Source organism: Jaculus jaculus, chromosome 4, assembly GCF_020740685.1.
Source record: "Jaculus jaculus isolate mJacJac1 chromosome 4, mJacJac1.mat.Y.cur, whole genome shotgun sequence".
In the NCBI taxonomy this organism is placed as follows: Eukaryota; Metazoa; Chordata; class Mammalia; order Rodentia; family Dipodidae; genus Jaculus; species Jaculus jaculus.
This window is the reverse complement of record NC_059105.1, coordinates 43,998,689-44,024,337: the sequence shown is the minus strand read 5'-3', so window position 1 is coordinate 44,024,337 and position 25,649 is coordinate 43,998,689. Positions and strand designations below refer to the sequence as shown.

The 25,649-nt window shown below is 42.8% G+C and overlaps 1 protein-coding gene across 4 annotated transcripts in view; it reads right to left on the bottom strand.

The window, feature by feature from the left end:
- Positions 1-25,649, bottom strand: part of Hecw2 (HECT, C2 and WW domain containing E3 ubiquitin protein ligase 2) — a 397,209-nt gene that overhangs the window by 139,638 nt on the left and 231,922 nt on the right. For all 4 annotated transcript variants that reach the window (XM_045146802.1, XM_045146800.1, XM_045146801.1 and 1 more), the window contains 3 exons: positions 21,098-21,205; positions 8,894-8,988; positions 509-584 (listed from right to left, as the gene is read on the bottom strand). In XM_045146802.1, coding sequence (XP_045002737.1) covers positions 509-584; positions 8,894-8,988; positions 21,098-21,205 — 279 coding nt within the window. The remainder of the gene's footprint in view (positions 1-508; positions 585-8,893; positions 8,989-21,097; positions 21,206-25,649) is intronic.

Here is a 25,649-nt window from a genome sequence, read left to right as displayed (position 1 = left end):
TGTCATATGGGAACAAGAGACCATGTGTCAAGCAAAGTGGAAAGTGAGCCCAACATCCGAGCTTGTCCTCTAACCTCCACACGCATGGTGTGTCATGTGTGTACTCCCAAACACATATTAACATGCAGGCACACGCATAAGTATATCTTGAAATTTTTCTCTTAGTCTTCAAATGTTTTATTCTCTAGCTAAAGGAAAAACAAATGGTTTAAAATCATCAAAATTCTGCAGTAGAATTAGCATATTACATTATTGCTTTAATGACTGTACATACATAGACTTACATATATACATACATACATGTAATTTCATTAGAAAACTTGAAATATTTTCTGAATTTATATTAATAATCTAATTTATCATAACAAGAGCTAGACTTGAATTTGTAGAAGTATGAATAACTCAAAGCAGATTAGTCCATATATTATATCTGAGAGTCTATAAGTGACTATTTCTACATTAGATATTATACTCCCTCAAATGGGAGGCCCCACTTAGACATTCTTACCTGACAATGTAAAGCTGACAAGTTTCCTGGAATGTAGATTTCCTGAAGCACCCCCGTCCATGCCTTCTGCCCCCATCTGAAGAGAAAGTACATGTATCTGACATGTATGCTACTGAACTGTTCTGGAAATCTATATATGTTTGCAAATATAACAGCTGTTATATCCAAACACATTATAGCATATGTCTTTATATTTTCAAATCTTGGAACAGAAATACAAATGCAGATTCACAAACACAAGAACAAAGGTTCATAATTAAATTTAATATTTACTCCAAATTTTAAAAATATGAACTTTAGCCAGGCGTGGTTGTGCACGCCTTTAATCCCAGCACTCGGGAGGTAGAGGTAGGAGGATCACTGTGAGTTCAAGGCCACCTTGAGACTACAGAGTGAATTCCAGGTCAGCCTGGGCTAAAGTGAGACCCTACCTCAAAAAACCAAAAAAATTAAAAATGAACTTTAAAATACCTTGTGAATTATCCACCTCATGACCTTTCCTCTCCTTAATGAGAATATAGTTTTGTCATGGTGGCACACACCTGTAGTCCTAGCATGCAGGAGACTAAGGCAGGAGGATCACAAATTTGAAAATGTGTGTGTCAGAGAGAGAGAGAGAGATAAAGGGGGAAGGAGAGAGTGTGTTGGTGATGATGTTTCTGTTCGTTTTGGGACAGGGTCTTTCTAAACACCCCAAACTGGCCTGGAGCTCACTAGGTAAACCATGCTGGCCTCAAAAACATGATTGTCCTGCTTCTGCCTAGTGAGTGCTGGTATCAAAGGAATGTATGACTATGTCTAACAGAATATAATTAGTATTGATATGACTACTGCCATATTAAGTTAAAAGCCCAGCATTAAATTCCTTCAAATTTATCAGGAAAACCTAGCCTAAGTTAAATACTTGACTTATGTCTGATTCATCCATATGTTCAAAAGTGTTAGGACTTACCAAATGTTTCTGAGTGCCCACACGGGTGCTTTTCCTCCCTTTCAGGCTTATGTTATATGACACATTCTATTACAGTTAGCAAAAATAGGAATTTGTGCTGTGATTATGCTAATAATTTTTCCCTAAAAACTTTTGAGTAAAGTATATCTCATACAAAACCACATAGATCACATAGAAAATGTACAACTTTCCATGTATGTAGAATTGGTGAACAATTTGTGGTACCATAAGAAAGTCCTTCATGATACCCTGGAAAAGGGGTCCAGAATACTGGAAGAGACAAAATTGATGGCTAGAAAGTGGAAATCACATTTGAATTCTGAAATTTATATTAAACCTACCATCAATTTTATTTTCCTTGACCGAACTGCAGTCAAGCTCTTTTGACCTCCTGCTTGACGATGCCTGGCTTTGGGTGGGCTTCCGTCTCTCTCTTCTAAAGAACTTTAGCAAAAGCCATGCTTCACACAGAGAGAATCCCGCCTTGAGTATGAGTTGGTTTTTTTGTTTGTTTTGTTTTTCCAGGTAGGGTCTTGCTGTAACCCAGGCCGACCTGAAATTCACTATGCAATCTCAGGGTGGCCTCGAACTCACCGTGACACTCCTCCATCTGCCTCCTGAGTGCTGGGATTAAAGGTGTGCGCCACCACGCCCGTCCAGCTCATTCTTGATCTCTGGCCAAACTCTTCACCTCTCAGCAATCCCAAGGTGATATGTGACCACTCTGGCCTACTTTCAGCAAGAATTCTGCTTCATTTGGTTTATCAAGCATCACCCTAACCTCTATTCTCTTAGTAATTTTTCATCCACTGATCCCACATCCCCAATGCTGCTCCCTAACTTTAAGTCCTCACTTTTCTTTGTTATATTTGGAATTTAACCGATTCTATATTGAGTTTTTCTTTTCCTATGTTACACCAATTCGTGAGTGAAATTAAACGACTGTCCAGTGCAGGTTTCTTTGATACTTCCTCTTCCTTATCTTTAATTCATGCCTGGGTTCCAGAAAGTCACACACTATCAGTCGTTCAGAGTAATCACCAATCCAAGCAAAGTTGAGAAATAATGAAAGAAATTCTAAGTGTGTGTCAAACTTTGTTTCATTATTTGTTATTATTACTATATATATATATATACATATATTTTTTTTTTCTAGGTAGGGTCTCACTCTAGCCCAGGCTGACCTGGAATCCACTATGTAGTCTCAGGGTGGCCTCGAACTCATGGCGATCCTCCTACCTCTGCCTCCCCAGTGCTGGGATTAAAGGCGTGCACGACCACACCTGGCTGTATTTTTTATTTTTTAAAAATAAGTTTCTGGGCTGGAGAGATGGGTTAGCAGTTAAAGCACTTGTCTGCAAAGCCTAAGAACGCATGTTCGAATCTCCAGGTCTCACGTTGTGCAATGATGCAAGCATTCAATGTTGTACAGGTGCCACAAGGGGGCACAGACATCTGGAGTTTTCACAGCGACTGACAGGCCCTGGCACACCCATTTTTTTCCCTCTCTCTGCTTCTTTCTCTCTTTGTCTCTCTCTCAAAAATAAAATAAAAAATAATGTTCCTCAAGCATTCATGTTTCTTAGGAAAGTATTTGTATTTATTTGTGAGGAGAGAAAGATTAGGTGCACCACGGCCTTTTGTCACTGCAAACAAGCTCCACTTTACACGGACACTGGGGAAATGCACGCCAGCTTCAGTCTTTGCAAGCAAGTGTCTTTACTTGCTGAGCCATTTTCTGAACACCATTAAAAAATATTTTGTTTTTATTTACTTATTAGAGAGAGAGAGACAGCATGTAATAATGAGAATGACAGGGCCTCTAACCACTGCAAAGGAACTCCAGACACATGCACTACTATGTGCATCTGGCCTACATGGGTTCGGGGGAGTCAAACCTGGGTCCTAAGGCTTTGCAGGCAAGCACTTTAACCACTAAGCCATCTCTCCAGCCCCTCAACAACACTTTTAATCAAATTTTAATATATAAATTTTGACTGCTTTCTCTGTGCCTCTTGTACCTAGAAAAGATTATTTTGTATGAAAATTAACTTCTTCCTGCTTACTTCACATCATGTGAAATATACCAGTGTGCCATCTAGATCTCCTAAATTCATCCCATATGTAGAACTAACTCCTTATTACTGCACTTTCACTCAATTTATTATACTGCTTGTGTATTCCAACACCTCATCAACCCAGATTAACTGAGGTGGAGGCAAGCTGTCTACATAATTGAACACTGTGACTATCTCATCCTGCCTTCACCACACAGAACTCTAGACCATGGTGAGGTAGTGCAGGCTTCAGATGAGGCAGACATTCAGCAACCTGTCCTGTCTTCTGCAGAAGGGATTGCAGACCTGAGACACTGGGCCTCGAGTCAAGTAGACCACACTGCCCACAAACAGGTCTGTCCCCAAGACACCCCTGGATTTTCATGGGTGAGTTATTACTGAAAAAGTTCATGACCTATATTCATTAGTCTTTGGGGTTTTCTTTTTTCTTATCTTTTTTATCTCTTCTTCTTCTTTTTTTTTTTTTTTTTGGAAGGAGGTGGGAGACAGAGGCTGAGCAGGGTCTTACTATGTAGCACAGGCTGGCCTTTCATTCATGATTTTCCTGCCTTACTTTCCCCAAGTTCTGGGATTAAGCCATCACACCTGGCTTAGAAAACAATTTAAAATATTGTGAAAAATTACGAGGGACAAAAGAAAAATCACTCAATTTCATTAAAAATGTAATTTAGTGTGTGGCAAAAGACTCTAAAACAACTGTCAAAGAATTCACAGCAAAACAGAGTGTCGTACCACTTCTCCGGTAAAATGCTCGAAGAATTCAATTCTACCATTCATTGTAGAGCCCAGTGTCGCTAAATATAGGAACATTTGTGGCAATGAACACATCTGCGCTCCATATTTAGAGAGAGGTTTTTAAATGAATTCACTCCACAGATCCATTCCAGGAAACCTAGGAGCGACACTGTCACAACAGCGCGGAGACAAGGCACAGCGGCGAGTGATGACAAGCAGAGCCTGCCTCTGCGGCAAGAGGCTTTCCTGCTCCAAGGTCTGACACCTACATTGCCACCTGCTCTGATGAATGACCACAATGCAAAGTAGTAGACGGCAGGGAAGACGCAAGTGGCTTTCTCTCCTTGGTTCACGGCAAAAGGACTTGTGTGAAAGGAGACCACAGACGAGGATGGCAGCTCACTTCCTGACCCCAGCTACTCCTCCCATGTCTATTCTTTGCATCTGGTCAGGGAATAACCATGCTAAGTGAACTCTGTGACTATCGATGCTGCTAATCATGACCTTCCTGCCTCAGCCTCCCCAGAGTGCTGGGATTACAGGCATGCACTGCCATATCTGGCTTAGAAGCCATTTGAAATAGGATTAAGAAATTATGCACAACCAAAGCAATCACTTGATGCTATGGAGGCACAACTCTGGCCCCAGATGCAGAGTCCACAGGGACAAATCCACTTCGGAATTCAAGTGTTTCTGAATGAGTCAGAAACATATTGCCCACCACCTCCCTTAGTTAGTCTTTCAACCTAAGCACTCTTTTCTGATCACAGTGTCATTATCTATGAAGCTTTTGTCATGCTCTAAAATTATACCGCAGCACATCAATTATCTCCAAACTGTCTACAAATTTGGACAGTGATCTCAATGCAACATCAATGGAATGAATTCAGCATCCAGCAGACTCCAAAGCCCTCTACCTTCAGTGAACTCTAGCTTTTAAAAGAGCTCATGTCTAAAAATCTCTGAATTCAGAAAATGTTAGCATTATTATTTATGTTTAAACTCGCTTAAAATGGGTTTGTTTGGGAGATTTTATTATAAATAATGCCATTTATCTCATTGTGGTGTAACTTTTCCTTTTAGAATGTGAATAAAAGTGAAGTCCAATCCAGGCCTTGCTCTGACATGGCAGATTTTGTAGCCACCAACTGTTATTCTTTTTGTGATTGTCAAAGTCTTATATGGTAATATGAGCAGTTCTTTCCTATAGTAGATTTCCTATAACAGTTACTTATAGTTTTAATATAAAATGAAAAATTTTCATACTTTATTCCATTTACCTGAAATGTTTTTCCTTCCCTTCCTTACCCCAGCAACTTCTGTTTATCTTACAGGTAGTCCCTCAGACATGTCTTCTTCAATGAAGCCTTCCAGAACATCCCTATTCATGACGAATCTATTGACACATATTCCCATAGATCCATTTCACATTCCCCCACATGGTCACCACTGACATAATTTGATTGATGTGACTCCACATCACAACATCAATGAGAACAACAACTGTGTACTCATCACTTTATCCCCAGTAGTCAGTTCAATGCTGAGCACTTAGCAAGCATCCAGTAGATATTTCTTTGACTGAAGAAATGAAAAGTAAACCTGCCTGATTCACAGATACAGGCATTGTCTGTGGTGGTTTGAATAGATGGTCCCCAATATATTCAGTTTTTTTATTCGTTTGTAGTTTGCATCTGCAGCCACCTGGCTGGAGGCAATGTCACTGGGTGGATCTTAAGGCGTGGTGGTGGGTTTCAGATTTCAATCTAAAGATACGCAAAGTGTGCCTAGCTGGAATTCCTGAAGTTGCTGTGCTGTGTGGCTTTTGTTTTTTAGGCTTGTGCTTCTCTCTCTCTCTGGTTGGTCCTGTGAAGGCAGGCCAGCTCCTTTGGCCATTATGGAACTTCCCTAGATCTGTAAGCTTCAATAAATACCCTTTTCTCCATAACTGTGCCTGGTCTGGAAGTTCATCTCAGCTAACCTGAAGCTGTCTGATACACTATCAATGGATGATTTCAAATACCATCCACAGAGATTTTCTGAATTTTGAGAAATCAACCTAGACATTTTGAGAAATCAACCTAGTCATTTGTTTATTTCCAGAACAGCAACTATAACAACACTGTGAAGAGGTGTCATAATAGGAGTCAACATACTTTCTGTAGTTTTATGTCCTTACTTTTACTAGTGAGTGAGGAAAAGTGCATGGATATGCTTATCATAGACAGAGAATTTCTCCAAGCCATCCCGGTCACTCGGGTACAATGGAGCCATACCCTGCAAGAATGCTACACTGTTAATGTTGGCCTGCCAAGGGGGAATCAGAAAACTGTGATAAACGGTCCTTAGGAAACTGGAAAATTGGGAAACTGCTACTCTAGTAATGACTCAAAAAAGGATGGACATGCTTTTTTTTTTTTAAGTCCAACACACCCAATTTCGTCCATTAGTAAATTGGGAAATCAGGTATCTGTGTGTTCACATGAGGGCCTGAGGAAGTGCTGCTTCTACTGTGCGGCTATATTTTACCAAACACACGGGCACTAGCTCCCACTCAGCATTGCCGGAGATTCACACTCAGACCTCCAAGGACACAATACACGTCTCACTCCCATCCCACACTCTCTTTGAGCAAAAGCTTCTTGAGGCTAAGCTGGCAGAATTTTCTTCCTTTCCCTGGGTTTTCGTCTTGCTTTCTGAGGAATGAAATGGATGGGCATGAAGTGTGAACGAGGGGGGGAGTCCATTCACAAGGGAATGATAACTCAAAAGTGGAAGTGAGGGCTGGAGGGATGGCTCAGCGGTTAAGGTGTTTGCCTGCAAAGCCAAAGGACCCAGGTTCAATTCCCCAGGACCCACATTATCCAGATTCACAAGGGGCACATGCATCTGGAGTTCATTTGCAGTGGCTGGAGGCCATGGTGTGCCCATTCCCTCTCTTTCTCTCCCTATCTCTTCCTCTTTCTCAATCAAATATATATATATTTTTTTAAGTGGAAGTGACGGCTCTGAGCTCTAGGTGGAGGGATGCCACCAAGACCAAGAATGAGGTCTGCTGCCACAGAGCAGGAGAGGAGGCCTATGGGAAATCACTCCACAGCAAGCAGGTCACAGACTGCAGCCGAAGTGACAGGAGCGGTGCAGAGTCTGTCACCAGAAAGCGGGTCTGAGAAGGGTCTTCCATGAAAGGGAGACTTCAGAGGCTGCAGGATGCCAGCTGAGGGAGGACCTGCAAGCGTCCTTCTGACCAAAAGGTGGTGCCCAGGGATTTATATAGGTTTGGGTGGGCTTTGATTGGCTGAGAGTATGTAATTGAGGTGAACTGCAAGGGCCTCTACAAGCCAGAAGGGAGAATGAGGACCAGGCTGAGGCTCCATTTCCCTGGCCGCCGCATGGCTGGGAGAATCGGCCCTCCTGTCAGAAGGGGGTGGTACGAGGGAGAACACCCCCACTTGGTGGCCTCTGGCCCCACCTGCTGACAGCTCCAGTCACAGAAGGGTGGAGGCGCCTCCCATTATCCAGGTAACTGGTAGGTAGAATGGCTAAGTGGCTACTTTGGTTCCATTTATTTCTGTATGTGCGTGCATGCACGTATGTGTGTGCAGGTGTGGTGTATGTTCATGTGTATATAAATGTTTGTGTGGGTGCACGTGTGTGCACATGCATCTGCAAGCCAGAGATTGACTTTGAGTGCCTCCTTCAATCACAGTCCACTTTGTCTTCCAGACAGGGTCTATTATTTTTTTCTCCAAAATTTTTTTTTATTAACAACTTCCATCATTATAAAAATTATCCCATGGTAATGCTCTCCCTCTCCCCACTTTCCCCTTTGAAACTCCATTCTCCATCATATCCTCTTCCTCTTTCAATGAGTCTCTCTTTTATTTTGATGTCATGATCTTTTCCTCCTCTTATGATGGTCTTGTGTAGGTAGTGTCAGGCACTGTGAGGTCATGGATATCCAGGCCATCTTGTGTCTGGGGAAAGCACGTTTTAAGGAGTTCTACCCTTTCTTTGGCTCTTACATTCTTTCCGCCACCTCTTCCGCAACAGACAGGGTCTATTATTGAACTTGGACAGAGCTCACTGCACTCACCAGCTGGACTAATTTGGCTAGCAAGTCTGCGGGATCATCCTCTCTCTGCCTCCTGAGCTCTGGGATTACAGGCATGCATGCTTGGCACTGGTGTGGGCTCTGGAGATCTGAACTCAGGTTCTCAAACTTGTGTGGCAAACACTTTCCTAAGCAAGCCATCTCCCCAGCCCCGCTTCTTCTCTTTTATACAATAAACTCACTTAAATACATCAGAGATATAATTTAACCATTTCCTACCAGCCATGTTTAAAGCCCTTCATGACAGGACACTCAGTACTGTGATTCATCGAAGGTTTCCTGGGAGGTTGCCAATACACATGACTGTTAGGCAGCAAATATATTTCCACTGGTTTTTATTATAGATTCAGTTATACCAGCTTTGTGTGTTATTTCCTTTTCTAAAACAGTGCTCACACTGTTCAGCATTTCCTCTTCAATTGTTGCTCATAACCCTGTCTGGGCAAAAATAGAAATCACTTGTGTGCATGGTGCTCAAGAGGAAGCAGGCAGTGCGGGGTACTCACCATCACCGCTGGGTTCTTCACCGTGATGCAGGGGGTGGTGGCTCGCAGGGCGCCGCTAATGCCGTGGTAGTACTTAAAGCAGATTTTTATCTCCGCTGCAAAGCAATGGGAGAAAAACAATTGGAGCACTGAAACAAGTCATGCAGGAATCCGCTGAGGAAACTACCATGGCTCGGGACTCTAAGAATGATCCCTTCTTTGCCAATCAGAGGCAACAGATTTGACTCGTTCCTGTTTGACTTTATATTGCTTCCTCCTCCTCCTCCTTCTCCCTCTTCCTTTTCCTCCTTCTTCAAACACGGCATTGGTAGATAGCCCAAGCTGGTCTGGAGTTCACTATGCAGCTGTAGTTACTGCATTGAACTCAGTCCTCTGGCCTCAGCTCCTAAGTGCTGGGGTTATAGGCACGTGCCAGCAAATCCAGCTTTATATGAACCTTCCCAAGAACACCTAAATGTGTTAGAAAAATGATGCACAAACAACACACTGAAATCAGGTGTTGAGATAAGACCAGCTGCCTTGACCAGGGTGCTTCACATCAAGTCAGATAGTTGTGCCTCCTGTCTGTTTATGATCTGACCCTTTCATCAGCCTGGGGTGGCAGGAGTTCCTGCCCCCCTGTTATAGGCGAGCTGCTGAGGTTTGCTGTAGGTCAAGTATATAAGAAATGATGAGGGCTGGAGAGATGGCTCAGCGGTTAAGCGCTTGCCTGTGAAGCCTAAGGACCCCGGTTTGAGGCTCGATTCCCCAGGACCCACGTTAGCCAGATGCACAAGGGGGAGAATGCATCTGGAGTTCATTTGCAGTGGCTGGAAGCCCTGGCATGCCCATTCTCTCTGTCTACCTGTCTATTTCTGTATATCTCTCTCTCAAATAAATAAATAAAATATTAATAAAAAAAGAAATGATGAAGTCTCACTCCATCTGTCTGCTCCACAGCTTTTACCCTTAATCTCTCAACATATACAGATTATTGCTCGGAATGGAAATAAGGAAGATAGTATGGACTGAAGTGAGCTCTCTAGGAACCTGCATGCCATTAATTTCCCGGGTGACTTCAATCAACAGGCATCAATGTTTGGAACTGTACCCATATATAAGCATGAAAACATCCATATATCTTATAAACTTGCTCAACTGAAGCAAATACCAATCATTCCGGGGAAGGAATTACAGTTTCAAAAAGCTTAAAGACCAAAAGTGTCAAATATAAAACCCACAGAAACAGGAATTTCACCACACATAGGTATGAGTCGCCATGAGATGAACTCTTCCCCCATGTCATTCTATATAGGCAGTGGTGCGGACAGGCAGTCCCCAGAGAGGGAGGCCTAGTTTACAGGAGGGAGTTCCGCTCAACTGAGTCACTAGGATCACTGAACTGGGGCTGGTCCATGCATATTCCTGAGGAAGTGAATCTTCCACTGCCTTTCCTGGCTGTCCCAGATGGCTTCCTGTGGAATACCTGGTTTGCTTACTTTAAGAGAAAGATAAAAATAGTTAAAGAAAAATCATCTTTCAAAATGTGCATTGCTATATTCTTCCTATAGATGACCAAATGTTAAATCTCAAGAGAAGTTCCAACATGGACAAAATATTGAGTTCTTTTTGTCTTTTGTGTGTGTTTGTATGAGTGGACAGTATGTGTGCGGTGTGGTGTGTGTGATGTGTGGTATATGCATGTGTGTGCTGTGTGTGAGCATGATCCGTGTGTGTGTGTGTTTGTGTGTGTGTGTGTTCGTGTGTGTGTGTGTGTGCAGAGGCCAGAGGAGAACAAAGGTGTTGTTCTTTCCTTGAGATAGTATTGCTTCCTCAACCTGGAGCCGCAGCAAGCCTGTCTCCCCCAACCGCCTCTGCTGCATACTGGAATTACACATACACATGGCCACATGGATCTGGGGAGGTGAACTTGGTCGTCTCTGGCCCCCGAGAGGCGCTCATGCTTACATCTTCCCATCCCAAGTCCCTCTATGCATATTTATTACCATCCAATAATTCACAGTTTAGTTGACATCACCAGCCAAAAGATGTTTTTTCTACCGTGCATCTACCTCAACACGTGGCAAACACTGTGCCGGACACTGCAAGGGAATTCCTAGGGAATTTATGGCTGCTCTCTTTTTTTTTTTTTTCGGTGTAGCTGCAGAGATGACCATCCCAGGCAAATCAATATACAGAGGAGAAACGCTGAAAAAGGAAAGCACCAAGCAGTGCACACGCCACGAAGACCAGGGACGCTTCTGAAGACTCGGAGGGTCACAGAACAAGTAGGTCCCATGAAAAACAGTCAGGGCTGAGGGCAGAAGCTGGGAGGCAGGAAGGAGCATGGGCGGTGTGAGGAAAAGCAAGAATTCTAGCTTTGCTAATATTTTGCTTCCCTAAGAACACTCTTCCAGATGACTTTCCTAAACACAAACACAAGTCTGGGGTTATTTCTAGGTGCGCACGCGCGCGTGTGTGTGTGTGTGTGTATGATAACATTGTGTTGATGCACATGTGTAGTGGCCAGAGGACAACCTTAGGTACTGTCTAACTTTTTTTTTTTTTTTTTTTGAGAAAGGGTCTCTCACTGGCCTACTTATCAACTAGCCTAGACTGGCTAGCCAGGAAGCCCCATGTATCCATCTATTTTCACCTCCTCAGCACTGGGATTACAAGCAGGTGTCGCCATTCCCTGCTGGGTTCTAGGGATTAAACCAGGTCTTCCTGCCTGTAAGGCAATTACCTTTACCAACTGAGTTATCTTCCAAGACCCCTGGAGTTATTTTTGAAATAGAAATAGATACATGGATCTGAGTAAACCTTACTCCCCCATGTGCTTTCTTCTGTGATCCACACTGCGCATTCTGCAGGAACCACATCTCAGCACAAGGGCCATGAGCTCAGTGACATGCATGAAGACGGAGCTCTGGGCATGATCGCGTGAGTTTCACACTCTCAACGCTGGAGAGCCGCAGTCTGTGTGGATATGGCAGCCACAGCACTGCCTCAGAGATCACAGCACTGCCTCAGCGATCACAGCACTGCCTCAGAGATCACAGCACTGCCTCAGCGATCACAGCACTGCCTCAGAGACCACAGCACTGCCTCAGAGATCACAGCACTGCCTCAGAGATCACAGCACTGCCTCAGCGATCACAGCACTGCCTCAGAGACCACAGCACTGCCTCAGAGATCACAGAGCCTCAGCGATCACAGCACTGCCTCAGAGACCACAGCACTGCCTCAGAGATCACAGCACTGCCTCAGAGATCACAGCACTGCCTCAGCGATCACAGCACTGCCTCAGAGACCACAGCACTGCCTCAGAGATCACAGCACTGCCTCAGAGATCACAGCACTGCCTCAGCGATCACAGCACTGCCTCAGAGACCACAGCACTGCCTCAGAGATCACAGCACTGCCTCAGAGATCACAGCACTGCCTCAGAGATCACAGCACTGCCTCAGAGATCACAGCACTGCCTCAGAGACCACAGCACTGCCGAGTGAGGCAGCAGGACAATTCCTAACACAGAGGGGTGCACTTTTATGAGACACACCTTCCCCTCACTCGCTCTCGGGTTAAAGGATGCACCCCATCTGTTTGAACATTTTGGTAGCAGTAACAAACAGAGCAAGAAAAGCAAAAACCACTGATTGTGCGTGTGCAAGTACGTGTGCTTGTGTGTGTGCATGTTCATGTGCGTGTGAGGGCACATGTTTGTACGCATGGTGGAATCCAGAGCACAGCCTTGGGATTGTTCCTCAGGTGTTATCACCTTTCATAAGACAGTTTCTCTAACTGGCCTGGAACTCAGTATTGGGCTAGCCTTGCTGGCCAGTAAGCCCCCAGAGATCGGGTTGTCTCTACCTCACCAACAATGCGATTGATAGTTTGTGCCACTTGGCCCAGGTTTTAATTTTTTCCTTGGCCCTGGGACTTTAACTTTGACTGAGCTGTGTCCCTTGCCCAACCACTGTTTACTGCTACTGGATGGCGTTGACCAGGCCAGCTTTGCCAGCGGATCCCCTTGGAGTGTCTTAACACTTGCTGTAACTCTCTATACTTGTTATAACAGCAAAAAATCTTCAACCCACATGACAAGTGAGAGGCTATTCACCTACAATAAAATTATTATGAAATGCACAAAGTAGCTTTTGTGAACGTGATCACCAGGACCCTGCAGAGCTGTGTTGCAGAAGTGCATTACTGAGGTATTTAAACAGATTCCCCAGGACAGAGCCACGCACACACAGGCGTAATGGAAGAGAAGAACACAGCCTTGTGTAGAATGAGGGTTGCCTACCCCCAGATGAAGCTGTTTCCTTCAGCAGGACACCAGTGAGCAGTCATGTCCTTCAAATATAGAAGGCTGTGCTCTGGGTAGGAGGCTTTAAATTTCAAATATTATTTAGAGCTTTGGGAGTGAATTCAAGACCTTTTACAATAAGTGAAGTAAATGGTGTAAGTGGCATTGTGATGAAAGTACTTGAGTATCTTGGTGATGGGAAAAGGCAACTGGGAGGTTAATGCCAGGGTGTCTGTGCTTCGAGCTACAATGTGTAGTCTCTAGCTTTAGGAGGAAAAATGTAAAACAATGTAAGTATTCTACAGACATAGATGCAGGGGCAAGTGGAAGCAAATACAAGATTAAGAGCTAAGCATCTACTAAGGAGGAGTCCAGGGACCACAATCCAGCCTCATTTACCAGCAAGAGAGGGGAAGGATGTAGACAGAAGAGCATTGCATGCCCCAAAGGCTTTCCTCACAACCTGTGTGGAAGGCAACATGGCCTCCAACTGGCTTCAAATTACAGTGAAAAGAAAAAAAACAAAACCCCAAAACTATGAAAAACAAGGGTATCCTCTCAAAAGAGCCTACTTATTTAAAGCACATTGCATCCGAGAGGTAGCCAAGTCAGGAGAAAGGTGAGTTTCCCATGCTGACCCTTAATGACTTGTTGGTGAGGCCAGTCCTAGCCTCAGGCAAGAGAACACAGCCCAGGCTACATCTTCCCCACAAGGTCCCTTCCGAACCTTGAAGCTAGTCAGGAATCACAGAAATATATTCCAATCCTTTTAATAATCTCCAGGATAGTTTGTTTATAGTTACTAAAGAGTTAGTGCTTTCCATTTAAATGCTGGCATTTTCCAATCTTTGAACTTTCTAACATTCATAAACACAGGTGAAGATTCCTGGTGCAGCAGCTCACCCCAGTCCCTGCGGGGTGACTTCAGGGAGGTAGAAAGGACTTCTTACTCATATTCCTCATATGGAGAAACCACAAACTGAGAAGTGCAAATGCATTTTAATCTTCACACTGTACAGGAAATTTACCCACAGTCCTATGGCATGCTCGCTTGCATTCATGCATCTTTTAAAAATATTTTATTTTTATTTAGTTGTTTGACAGAAAAAGAGGGAGGGAGAGAGAGAGAGAGAGAGAGAGAGAGAGAGAGAGAGAGAGAGAGAATAGGCAAACCAGGGCCTCCAGCCACTGCAAACGAACTCCAGATGCCTACACCCCCCCTTTGGCCATCTGGCTAATGTGGGTCCTGGGGAATCGAACCTGGGTCTGTCCTTTGGTTTTGCAGGCAAACATCTTAACCTCTAAGCCATCCCTCCAGCCCCATACATCTCTTCAAAGGGCATGCTTTTAATCCCAGCACTCAGGAGGCAGAGACAAGAGGAATGCTGTGAGTTCAAGGCCAGCCTGAGAGTACATAGTGAATTTCAGGGCCTTCATTGGCAAAGGGAAATGATGGTGCTAACACATGGTGTGTCTATATAGTTTCTATTTAATAAAAAAAAAGCTCAGAATGATAATTTTAACAATTAAAGATGGACAATATCAGTATAGATGTAGCAGAAACTAAATAAGACTCGAGAACTAAATAAGCCCAGAACAAGAAGTATGAGCATGGACAGTGAAAAACGGCCAGAACATGTGTATGAAGGGACAGAGAAAATGATGAAATTTAGAGTCAGGTGCTGATCAGTAAAAATAAGAGGTTCAGCAAACACTCTCTCCCAATAAAAACCACACTATGATGTGTGCATTTTGCAGAACCCCATCATTTGGAGATGTAACTCTTTTATTTATTATTTATTTATTTATTTGAGATAGAGAAAGAATTGACATGCCAGGATCTCCAGCCACAGCAAACCTCAGATGCATGCACCACCATGCGCATCTGGCTTATGTGGGTTCTGGGGAGTCGAACTTGGGTTCTTAGGCCTCACAGGCAAACGCCTTAACCACAAAGTCATCTCTCCAGCCCCCAACTCTTATAAATGCTACTTGCATAGCTAATACAGCTTCATAATCCTATGTCAACCTCACAAAGCTGAGACACGGAAATATGTAAAGAACTGCATAATTATTAGAAATATTACTATTGTGTCATCAGCCTGAACAATTGTAGTGCAATGCAATAACTATGCAGAATGAAGTTTATACTCTCTAGCCTCCCTCCCCGATCCAGTATTGAGTGACTACCTAAAGCAGTACCTCTAACAAAGTTAGCAATCAACAAATATTTCCTAAGGGATATAGAAAATGAATAGATGCATAGAAGGAAGAAAGAAGAGGCAAAAATTCATATGAATGAATAAAGGGATAATCATAGTTTACGAGAGACTATAATGAAGAAATAAAACATTTTGGTATGCCAAGGCAACTGGTTTTTTTGAGCACAACTATTGAAACTTCTTGAATTTTAAAACCACTGACCCATTAAGATACTGTGGACAACTATTGAAGGCAAAGTGCCACTGAGGAGTAGATGACAGTCCTACCTCAAATCAATATGCATGATACCATACCTACTAAGGTCATCTGCCCCAAATTAAACCTCTTTTTCCTTCATTCCATTCATGTAAGCCATCTAATAATTTAAACCTGGGTTGCCTAACTCATGTAAGGGTTTATCCAAACAACAAACTGAAGCCGTGCGTGCATGTGTGTGTGTGTGTGTGTGTGTGTGTGTGTGTGTGTGTGTGTGTGTGTACATGTGCTTATTCATGTCTATGCATGTGCACATGTATGTGGTGTTTATGCATGTATAGAAAACAGGGGATAATCTTGGGTGTAATCCCTCAGGAGCTGTCCACCTCCATTGAAACAGGGTCTCTCGTTGCCCTGGAGTTCACCAAGTAGGCTACATGCGTTGGCCAGGGAGTCCCAAGTATCCATCTGTCTCTGACTCTCCAGCTCTGGGAGTACAGAAACACACCTGTAACCCTGGTTTTTACAATAGCACTGGGGATGAATCTCAGGTATCCATACATAAAGTGAGCACTTCACTGATTTGAGTTGTCCTCCATCCCCAAGAATCTGAAGCCATCTTACATTCAGAAATACCCTAGGCAGTGATTAAATTCAGCCTTGCCCAAGAACTTGGATAGATGAATTTTATGTTATTTGGACTTGTAATGAGGTAGTGATAAACAAGTTTTCTTTCAGAAGATGGAAGCAAAAAAAATGTAAAACAACACAAGCTTCAAGGTCAGGAGTTAGTGACATGCAGAATCTTAGAAGCTGTCTAAATATCGTATCTGTTATCTAAGGTTCCACATCATTAGGCCAACAGAGTTTAGCAAAATTTCATTATGCCATGAAGCCTTTTTAAGACTGCTCTCACCAGATACTGCACTCAGAAATGATGTGATGCTCACCCAAGTGCAGCAGTGGCACACACACATCCATCGGGGGGGGGGGGGAGGATCTGCTCCTGAATTGGCTTGACAGATCTGCTCAGTGGAACGGAACCCATAGCTGGAACTGGGAAACAAGTCAGAACCATATCTAAAAAACGAGTTTGCTCTCCAATATTAAGCTCCCACCAATATTGGGCTACAAGAGGGCCTACACCTATTAAATTCTCTCTAAAATAATAACTATCCTATTTATCCAGTGCTGACTTCACTCTCCATTGGAGCATCTGCTTCTCTTTTTCAGATGGATGCAGAACCTGAGTAGAGGATCAGCCCATCGTACCTCACCAGGGCCCCAGCTAAAATGAAGAGTAATTGGGGAAATGAGCAAAAGTACTGCTTTATTGGTGAACCTGGTATCAGCACAAGGGTGAAGGAGATAGACACAGACAACACTCAACTCCTATCAAATCAGATATCCAGAGACACAGGGGCTCCCAAGACCTCATCACTGAAGAAGACCTAAAATGAGCCCAATGTGGCTCAAGGAAATTGGCGGGTGAGGGAGTAGAAAGGCTGTTAGAGCCACAGTTGGGACATTATGCACAGAGGCATTTCCTCTTCCCCATAACTGGTGGCTACCGCCACAAAACATGACCCACATTCCCCAACTAGGAGGGTCACTTCGGAGAGGGGAGGACAGGGAGGAGGCTAATGATTGTACCAATATGGCTGGTTACACACTAAGTATGTATATAACTAATAAAAAAAATACATGGGTTGAAAATATATATCCATTTGTAGATTAATAAAAAGACCACTCTGTAAGCATTATTCTACTGTTTTCTTATTTTCATTACAATGATGAGTGTTCTTCCATAGTTGTAATAAAGAGTTAGTTTGGGGCTGGAGGGATGGCTTAGTGGTTAAGGCGTTTGCCAGGTTTGAGTCCCCAGGACCCACGTTAGCCAGATGCACAAGGAAGCACAAGCATCTGGAGTATGTTTGCAGTGGCTAGAGGCCCTGAGGAGCCCATTCTCTCTTTCCCTCTTTCTCTCTCTCCCCCCACTTTCTCTGACAAATAAATTAATAAATAAAAATAAAAATGAGTTAGTTTTTAAAGTTGATAAAAAGAGCATCTAAAAAACTTGCACTTTACTTCTAATCACTGAGAGAAATGCCACCTTTATTTTTGTTTTTATACTACAAGTATAGGGATGTATATTGGGAATGGCCTCATTCTGATCTATGAAGATATATAAATTCAAAAGAAGAATCTTTCTGCTTGAGATCCCTATTCATTTTCCTTGACTTGAACTTGGACTGCTTTTCTTGGTCCTTAAAAAAAAGCATTACTGAATATTTCCAGTTTTACAATCCAGCAATGCAATGTTATCAAGTATATGCATGAAAATTTAGGTATGTGAATGCTAAGTTACAGCAGAAAATGGAAAAGAGATCTATTCTTTGTCTCACTTCCTAAATCCAGTTTCAGTATCAAGTAGATTTCTACTACGTGGCAGAATGAGATGCAGAGAAAGCTCTACAAGACAAGTGCTGAGTATAGGTCCTACATCATAAATGCATACATGCTATAGTGACTGCTAGTACAGCCTAGTCAGCCTGCACATTCTCAACCCCAAACACTTTGGTGGGAGAAAGAAAATGCATCAGGGCTGGAGAGATGGCTTAGCGGTTAAGCGCTTGCCTGTGAAGCCTAAGGACCCCGGTTCGAGGCTCAGTTCCCCAGGTCCCACGTTAGCCAGATGCACAAGGGGGTGCACGCGTCTGGAGTTCGTTTGCAGAGGCTGGAGGCCCTGGCGCGCCCATTCTCTCTCTCTCCCTCTATCTGTCTTTCTCTCTGTGTCTGTCGCTCTCAAATAAATAAATAAATAAAATTAAAAAAAAAAGAAAGAAAATGCATCAAAGCAAGCAGGACACTCTGCACATGTCTCTTCCCTTCACACAGAGCATTCCAAATTAGAGCAGTGTGTGATCCAGGCTCCTTCACAGATGTTCACCTGGCCCTGCAGTGGAGATCTGCTCCTCCACCAACAGAAAGCAGGACTCGCAGTCTTCAGCATTTTAGAACTAACAGGATGGGGGTCACCTTTCCTGACATCCAGCCTGCCATATTTTTCACCTGTTCATCCTCTTAAACACTAAGGTCCTTTCAAAGAGTGAATCGAATCACCTTAAAGTAAAACCAGCTATTTTATTCTGCACGTTCCCCACATTCTTTTATTTACCATTCATTTCCACTTGGGGAAATGTTGCAAAGTAGAAACAGACAATAAACACAATTCACTCATCACCCTACCTTCCAGAAACAGCCCTTGCCCACACGTCTCCCGATATGTGATGCTATGAGCTGGTATTATGCCTCCACCCCTCTCCACTGCCACTCCTCATTTCTGCCTCCTGGTATATCATGAGCATTTTCCCTTTCAAGGCCCAGCGTGGTGTGGTACCCCTTTAATCCCAGCACTCAGGAGGCCGAGGTAGGAGGATCACCTGAGCTTTAGACTAGCCTGGGGTTACAGAGTAAGTTCCAGGTCAGCCTGGGCTAGAGTGAGACCACACCTCAAACACACAAACACACAGTACATTTCATTGAAGATGTAACGAGCCAGAGCATTGGACTACAAAAAGACAATGTACCTTTCAGGGCAAAAGCAGGATTACAGAAAGCTCTGGAATGCAGACCTACCAGGCAGGATCGTAGAACACATTATTTGATATCTTTAATGTTGGTGTACATGCCACTTTGTGTATCTGGCATTACATGGGTACTGATGAATCAAATCTGGGATGTTAGGCTTTGCAAGCAAGCTCCTTAACTGCTGAGTCTCTCTCTAGCTCCTGAATTTTTGAAATTTATATATATATTTTTTTATTTGAGAGAGAGAGAAGAGAGAATGGGTGCTCCAGGGGTCTCCTGCCACTGCAAATGAACTCCAGACACATATGCCATTTTGTACATCTGGCTTAAGTGGGTACTGGGGAATCAAATGCTGGCAGATAGGGTTCTAAACAAGTGTCTTTAACTACCGAGCCATTTCACGAGCCCCAGACAAGATTTTTGAAGCCCATGTTTTACTACGTTAAAAGAAGAGAACTTCTGCAGATGTTGAAATTAAACTGAACCAAGTTGAACGTCACGCGTTCACCCACCTTCTTCCAATCCCATAAGAATGTATGAGTGTGTATTACACCCTCCTCAATGCAGGGGGTAAATACAAACTTGATCCAAACTTCTACTTCATCCAAAATAAACATGAATACATATCTCTGGGAACTATTTGCCACATAAGCATCTATGTTTACAAAAACAAAGCAGCAGATGAACTGGGTAATAGCGGATTTATCTGCAGGCCATTTCTGATTCCTAGCAGTTGACATTGATGGCCATATGCTCCTAATGACACTCTGTTGATCCAAATGCAATGGGTGTTCTGCTGCTCGGAAAAATGAGGTATTCCAGGGCAATTAACATTCTTAAATTAGCCTTATTCTGGAATTATTATTTTTTTTCAAGGTAGTCTCTCAGTCTAACCCAGGCTGATCTGGAATTCACTCTGTAGTCTCAGGGTGGCCTCAAACTCACAGCCATCCTCCTACCCTGGCTTCCTGAGGGCTGGAATTAAAAGCATGTGCCACCATGCCTGACTGGAATTATCTTTTCTGCTTCCTAAAATTAATCTAGCTGCTAAAGTATATTACTTCCTAAAAGTTAAATATTAATTTCAAGGGCTGAGAAGATGGTTCAGTGGGTATAATACTTGCCTCACAAACATGAAAACCTGAGTTCAAACCGTAGTCCCCAGGTTAAAATGCTCAGGCTAATGAGAGACACTGTCTCAAGAAAAAGAAAGAAAGAGAGAGAGAGGTGGATGGCACCTGAGGAATAACACCTAAGGTTGTCCTCTGGATTCCATATGCACACACGCACATGCATGCATATCTCATAACTCAGTACACATGTTCACACATATGCACACACACGTACACATGCATAAAATATTAATTACATATGTACATAAAAGGTCATATAAAATATACAGAGTTGGGCCAAAGAGATGGCTTAGCAGATAAGGCATTTTCCTACAAAGCCAAAGGATCCCAGTTCTATTCTTCAGGACCCAAGTTAGCCAGATGCGCAAGGGGGCACATGCATCTGGAGTTCATTTGCAGTGGTTAGAGGCCCCAGCACACCCATTCTCTCCCTTTCTCTCTCTCTAATAAATAAATAAATAAATAAATTTTTAAAAATTAGTCTTAAAATAATTGCACATAATTTAGATGTCATACATCCATAACCTATATATAAATATACATTATTGCATATAGATATATTTATATGTATATGTTTGTGCATAAGACCTGTTTTCAAAATATGTGAAGATCCTCTAATGAGTATTTTCTAATGCAACCATTTTGCAGTATGTAACATGTATGTAAATGAGAACCAAAACCTTTTAATATACCTTTCAGAAAAGGTTCTATAGATTTCCACGCATTAATGCAGTACTCAATCCTGAGCTTATTTTCACACCAGTTACTTACGTTCCATGAAGTAGGGCCCAGGTTCAATCCGCCAAACGATTTGTCCTTTTTGTGTTCCAGTCACACCTCTATTTTTAGAATCCCAGAAGTTGGCTGGAGAATTCTCATCTGGAAAAAGCAAAGAAACACTTTAAGCTTAATTATAACCTATCTTTAACTCAGTGATCAAGTTCTAAAATAAGTAAAGAACTGATAAAAGAAAAAAAAATTTAATGAACATCTTTCTTAATGACTGTTTCCTAACCACTTTTACCATGAGTCTCTGCGTTTGTATTTATTGGGAAAATGGAGGTAGGATGGCAGATGGGAAAGAAGAGGGTGTCTCTAGGCTTAGCCAGGATGGTGGATGTTGCCAAAAGATAATACTGCAAAAGGAAGGAGTCCAGCAATGAGCTGAGTAGAAGAGTTCAGGGTAAGTTCCCATCTGTGAAATTTTTATCAGAAGAAGAATGCTGGGAGGTAATGGAACTCCTGATGAGATGAACAAGAGACAGGATGCAAGGAAACCTAGTTAAGAAGCAGAATAGCTTTGCCACAACAGCGCTCAGGAGACTCCAGCCATCTTCCAGGACAGTTGACTACAAAGGCCAAAAGCAGCAGGGCTCGACCCAAGGTAAGAGAAGGAACCAGGAAGTGTTTTAGCTTTGGTGTGGAAGGAGAAAAATGAGAGTGACCCAGAGAACAGGCCTGTCTCAAAAGACCAGCAACAACCAGGAGTAGCAATGCACGTGGAGATTTTCCTAAAAACAAAAACAAAGACACTGCTGCATCCATTGGTCGTGAGGCCTCAGGAAAGAAGAGGCAACACCAATCTGGCTTGACAGAGCAAGCCCTGGCCACACCCTGACCAGAGGTGCCCATAAGAAAGTCGCATTCGTTGACGTTGTATCACTGTACTTCTGGTACTTTTTCGACCCTAAACAGCCAGTTACACCACACTAAGTCCACCCTCTGACGTACAATGTTAGAAAAGTGGATATGGAGTATGAGAATGAACTATAAGAATTAACTGTGGGGATGAATTGTAATAATAAAATATGGAAATGAACCATGGAAAAGAACTGGGGAATATTTATAATGGACCTTACAAATAAGTTCTGAGAATACAGCTGTGAGATGCTTCTCTGCTAAGCTCCTGACTTGTAACTCGCCCTGAAGTTAATCTTACAACCATGTAAGCAGCTGCTTAAAGAATGTGACCAGGTTCCTCTGTCTTGGTGCACCTCTGCCCTGCACAGCACAGAAAACTGACATTGGCAAGGAATGTTTAGAGATGCTGGCTGATCGTAAGCTCTGCTCAGCTTTACCTCCTCGGGGACCTGGATGCCCTGCTAACGTAGAACAATGTGTGAGTGAGTGAAATATGCTGACCACATCGCAGGCAACTCATGCTACATGTCACAAATTGCCCCCAGCATGCCCACAGAACTGCTGAGAACAACAGATGGGCTTACTGTGATTATATCTGTGAGCCGAGAGAGAGAGAGAGAGAGAGAGAGAGAGAGAGAGAATGTGTGTGTGTGTGTGTGTGTGTGTGTGTGTGTGTGTGTGTGTGTGTATTCTGGATCAGTTGCATGTCAACAGGTTATACCCCTACACCTAACCCCCTTCCTTCAACAACTGTTGAAAGAATTATTTAGAATCAAAAGTTTCACAGTCTAGAGAGATGGGTTAGCCCTTAAGCACTTGCCTGTGAAGTCTAAGAACCTCAGTTCGAGACTCGATTCCCCAGTTCCCATGTAAGCTAGATGCACATGGTGGTGTTTGTAGTGGCTAGAGGCCCTGGTATGCCCATTCTCTCTCTCTCTTTCTCTCTCTCTCTCTCTCTCTCTCTCTCTTTCTCTCTCTCTCTATGCCTCTTTCCCTGTCTGTCTCTCTCAAATAAATAAATAAAAATAAACAATTTTTTTTTAAAGTTGCTTGCTCTTCAGTCATGTGCTGCCTGTTCTTTGCCCATGAAGTACTAATTATTCGCATATTACTGGGTGGTTTGTTTTGTTCTGCTGCTCAATAAAAATACCAATAAGTGACTGTCAACAGAAGCTATAGTCACAGAAACATCAGAGCAGTACCGCAGAAGCAGCAGGTTCACCCTTGGTTTAAATGATTCCAAGGATCAGTTTTCCTTCTTTCAGGCTCTGCTCTGAGAAGCAGCTAGAACACTCTTGAATGTACAAATCCAAAACTCCATTTCTCTAACTCCAGGGCAGTGCCCCAGTTGGGCCAGGAGCGGAAAGGCAACATCAAGGTGACAATGAGACGAGGAGAGTCACTGTAAGGTGTTGGTCCCTCAGGACAAGACGGTCCCTGAGGCTTTCCAAACCCTTTATATGTCCCTAGAAGGCATCTGGGGCAGAGACCCAGTGTCAGCATCTCCTGTCCCAAGAGGCTTACCAACGTTGCTCTCTTTCCCAGTCATTTTCACCCTGGAGTAGAAATATGAGGTTGCTTGGTCTCACAAGCTGGAAACAGGGGAACAAGGGGCACATCCATTCTTCTTTCCCAGGCCCTTCACCAGGAAACAGGCCTGAAGGAAGAGTCACCTGCCAGTTCAAGTGGATGAGGAGAAACCAGGTATCTGTGACTTTAATTCTCCTGGCTGATTCATAGGCTATATAGAAAACCCAGTTATTAAGGTGGCCAATAAACATGTAAAAATGTTCAACACCTTTATCCATCAGGGAAATGCAAATTAGAACTGCACTGAGATTCTAACTCACCTGTCAGAATAGAATGGCTATCATCAATCAACAAATGCTGGTGAGGATGATAGGAAGTTAAATTAACTCCATCCTCCAGGGAAATCAGTACACAGGCTCTTCCACATGCTAAGAATAGAACTATTACATGATCCAGCTCTAGCGTTCCTAGACATATACCCAGCAGAAGCAAATCCAGCTTGCCAGAATACACCCGCACACATGCACTGTGCACAGTAGCCAAGCTGCGGAATCAGACTGAGTGCTCATCCACAAAGAAATAAAGAAAATGTGGTATATACACAATGGGGCTTATTCAGCCATAAAGAAGAATGAGATTATGTTGTTAGCAAAGAAAGAGAGAGAGAGAGGCAGAGAGAGATAGAACTGGAGACTATCATGTTTAGCTAAATAACCAGACTCAAAGAAAAGTGTGACTGTTTTCTCTCACATGTGGAATTTAGAGGGGGAGAGACATAAAAACACAGACTATTAGGAATGTGGATGAGGAAAACGGGGAAAGTGAGGAGAAATATGAAAAGATAAGGGGGTAAACATGATCAAAATACACATATGCATGTATGAAAATACCAAAATGAAACCCATTATTTTATAAAATTAGTATACTCTAAATGGTAAGAAATAATATAAAAATTCCATTTGGGTAAATTTATTATAAAGATACAAAGGCTGAACTCTTAAGAACAAGTGCCTGCAATGCACATCAATGCGTGTGCAGGTTCACAAAGAACACAAACATCCCACAGATCAGGAGAGAGAAGAACTAAAAAAATAAAAAATTCACAGCAAGACATCATAGTTTTCCCTTCGTAGAGAGGAGAGCTTCTGGGGTGTTCCTTACTAAGTGCAGTGACTGTCAAATAGGAGTTGCCCATGCTGGGCAGTAATGTTGTTATCCTGGACTGACTTTTTTTTCTTTGATGAAATCATATTTCTAATATTTCGTATTTTGCAGTGCTGGTAATCATTAAACTCAGGCCTTATGCATGACAGACAACCACTGCCTCTGAAAACATGCCCAGCCCAATCTATTATTGCTTTTAACTTTATGTATTTTTTTAGCCAGTATGTGTAGATTTAACTATCATTCAGTCTGGTGTTTTTAAAAACAATTCGTTTTAGTTGATCAACTAGAATCAACCAATTTATTATTCCTGACAAATGCAAATATCCTGCTATTGAGCCACTCAAGTGCAAATGGAAAGCCTCAAGAATTAAATCAGTTTAGGAACAAGTTCAAATTATTTTGCTGTGACCCCCACAGCCTGCACCATTACCATCAGTCCTGGTGCCATTAATCAGCAGAGCCCTGGACAGCCAGGGACACATCAGGCTAAAGGATGCCCAAAAAGCTTGTAAGCTTGTTCTTTGCTTTGTTCCATGGAGACAGTCTGAACTGGTCCTTCAGATTACAACTCTTTCCTTTCAAGGGGATAACCCTTACTTTAACTTGTAATTAATTCCAGTCTAACCTGAAAATGCTTAGCATTTTCTGCTCAGATGTTTTTCTCATAGATTTTTTAAGACAAAAATACCTTATTCTGGATTGTTTGAGTTCTTCTTCGACTCACATAAACCCTCACCTACATTAGGCGCTTTAGTTTTCCACCCCAAAAGAAGAATAAAAACTGAGCATAAAATGTGAAGTAAAGAATTTCAAATCGTATACAAAAGTAACAGAAGAAACTATAAGCTTATTTTGTCCTATGGCTAAGTAAAGGCTCTGACAGATCATTAAAAAAATAATAATGGGGCTTCCGGTTAAGATGGTGGCATAGGTACCATGCCAAAGCAGCCTGGGGGGGGGGGAACAAAAAAAACTCAGCAAAATA